At 44.2% G+C, this 1975-nt stretch overlaps 1 protein-coding gene across 3 annotated transcripts in view; it reads right to left on the bottom strand.

Annotated features, from left to right (window-relative positions):
- runx1t1 (RUNX1 partner transcriptional co-repressor 1) overlaps nucleotides 1–1763 on the bottom strand; it is a 54995-nt gene extending 53232 nt beyond the window's left edge. For all 3 annotated transcript variants that reach the window (XM_063899913.1, XM_063899914.1, XM_063899915.1), the window contains exon 1: nucleotides 1350–1763. In XM_063899913.1, coding sequence (XP_063755983.1) covers nucleotides 1350–1377 — 28 coding nt within the window. In that variant the 5' untranslated portion in view covers nucleotides 1378–1763. The remainder of the gene's footprint in view (nucleotides 1–1349) is intronic.
- Nucleotides 1764–1975: the final 212 nt, after the last annotated feature.

Below are 1975 nucleotides of genomic sequence, written 5' to 3'. Positions count from 1 at the left end.
TTGAGCCCCAGCAACCTCCCACCCTATGTCTGAGTTTCTCCCAGTCGGGAAACAGATTCCCACTTGAGTAAAATATAGCCCAAACCCTTTAATTTCGATCCTATGGCACTCCATTAAAGAAAAGGGGGGGGGGGGGGGGGGGGGGGGGGGGTCCGGATTTATTTTGTCTTCTTTTGTGCTTTTTGATTATTTTGCGATGGCAAAATCGCAGCAGGAGGAAATTGAAACTTCACATAGATTTGACAGGGTGCGTTTGACAGTTGTGACAGAGCACTTGAGGAAGTCTTGAAATGCAAACTGTGAAATGCAAAGTCTGTCTCAACGACAGCAGAGGAGGGGAGAGAGGCTGCGTGGCTCTTCGCTAAACACACCGGGATAGCAAAGTCAACATATCTTTCCAAGAATATTGCAAACATCAAACATTTTCTGGAACAGAATGAGAAATTATGTGTGGAAAGTTTCATCAGATTACTGATATGTTCTGTCAGTGAGAATGGGCCTAAATTCGTGAATTCATCTGTTTATGTTTGATTTAAAAACCTGCATGCTCTCTGTGGCACAATCCAGATCTCAGGAGTCTCCTCACAATATGCGCTGAATCCATAAAGTGTTCATGCTTTCTGGAGATTATCAGCTACTAGGAAGGATACTTAACATCTAGAAATGGTATTCACAGATCGGAAAGAAAACACTACTTGATCAGTGAACTTTAGCGGCATATTGCACGACGACCACTCTCCATCCCGGGTTCAAGCCCAATAATTGTAAACAGCTTTTTATGGAGACAGGGACAGCTGCGAGTTGGTGTCAAAATTACACAAACTGAACAAGCAATTCATAGAAAGCCAATTGTTCTCCTATTAACACAAAAACGAAACAAATACTGGTTCTCTAAAATGCAGCCCCCAAGAGACAATAATAGGTTTATTCGAATAGTCCTTATTCGTGAGCAATTGGGTAACAACCTCCTATGCTCAGCCTTTTTTCTTCCATCAGAATAAAACCACAACATGCACTATTACGCACAGCACAGACACGCATTGTTCCCTCCTGCAATAGATATGTAACCACAGTTAATCTCAGACAACAACAATAAAATTAAAATGTCATTGCTGGCTATTGGCATAGCCTGAATATTGTATATTCATATAAATGACGTTTATCAGCCTGGAGCAACAGAGCTTCTGCTTGATTTACATGAAAACATATGGAACGGAACAAAAATCATGCATTTCATATTATATAGTGGTTCAACTCCTTTTTCCTATTTTGTTTCTTATTAATTCTAATAAAGCTAATGTATGTTCGAAATAAAAATAAAATAATTTAGCAAGGGAGACGCCACTTACAATGAAAGGAGGCAGAAATTCCCACCATGCGGTACGTTGATGTGAGAGGGCTAAATAATTTCCAGTCCTTTGGACTCCGCTCAAGGTCCCCTCGATGATCCTCTTGTATCGGGAAAACGAAAGCTACAGAGTCCAGCCAGCTCTCAGGGGCTCTGGCGGTATACTTCCAGGAGCTCCGAAATGTGGTTCAAACTCCGACAAAAGAAGAAGGGCAGCTCTCGGCTTTGCAGAAGTGTTCAGTCACTGTGGTTATTCAGGATGGGAGAAGCCGGGAGTCTTGTAAAGGCGCAGAAGCAGAGCAGGAGGAGAGATGAGACAGCGATGGAGAGGGAGGATGCAGTGCGCAGGGCACCCGTCTTATTTCCTATCCGCCTTTACCACTTTCTTCCAAAATCCTTTAAAACGTCGAGTCAGTCTAGATTGTAGAAATTATTTTTTAAATATGAGAACAATTCATACACACACCCTCGATCAATGGGCTCCTTGTATTCTGCTTCTCCGTTGGCGTGGGATAGAGGAGTAGCGGCACTCTGCCTCCAGTCGGCGGTGCGCAGCAGAGCCAGGTGGCGGTGGGCGGGACTGGAGCTGCTGAGGAGGAGGAGGCGGCGACTGGGCAGCAGCCAGCC

Source organism: Eleginops maclovinus, chromosome 13, assembly GCF_036324505.1.
Source record: "Eleginops maclovinus isolate JMC-PN-2008 ecotype Puerto Natales chromosome 13, JC_Emac_rtc_rv5, whole genome shotgun sequence".
NCBI lineage: Eukaryota > Metazoa > Chordata > Actinopteri > Perciformes > Eleginopidae > Eleginops > Eleginops maclovinus.
Note: the sequence above shows the minus strand (reverse complement) of the source record. Positions and strands in the feature narration are given on the sequence as shown.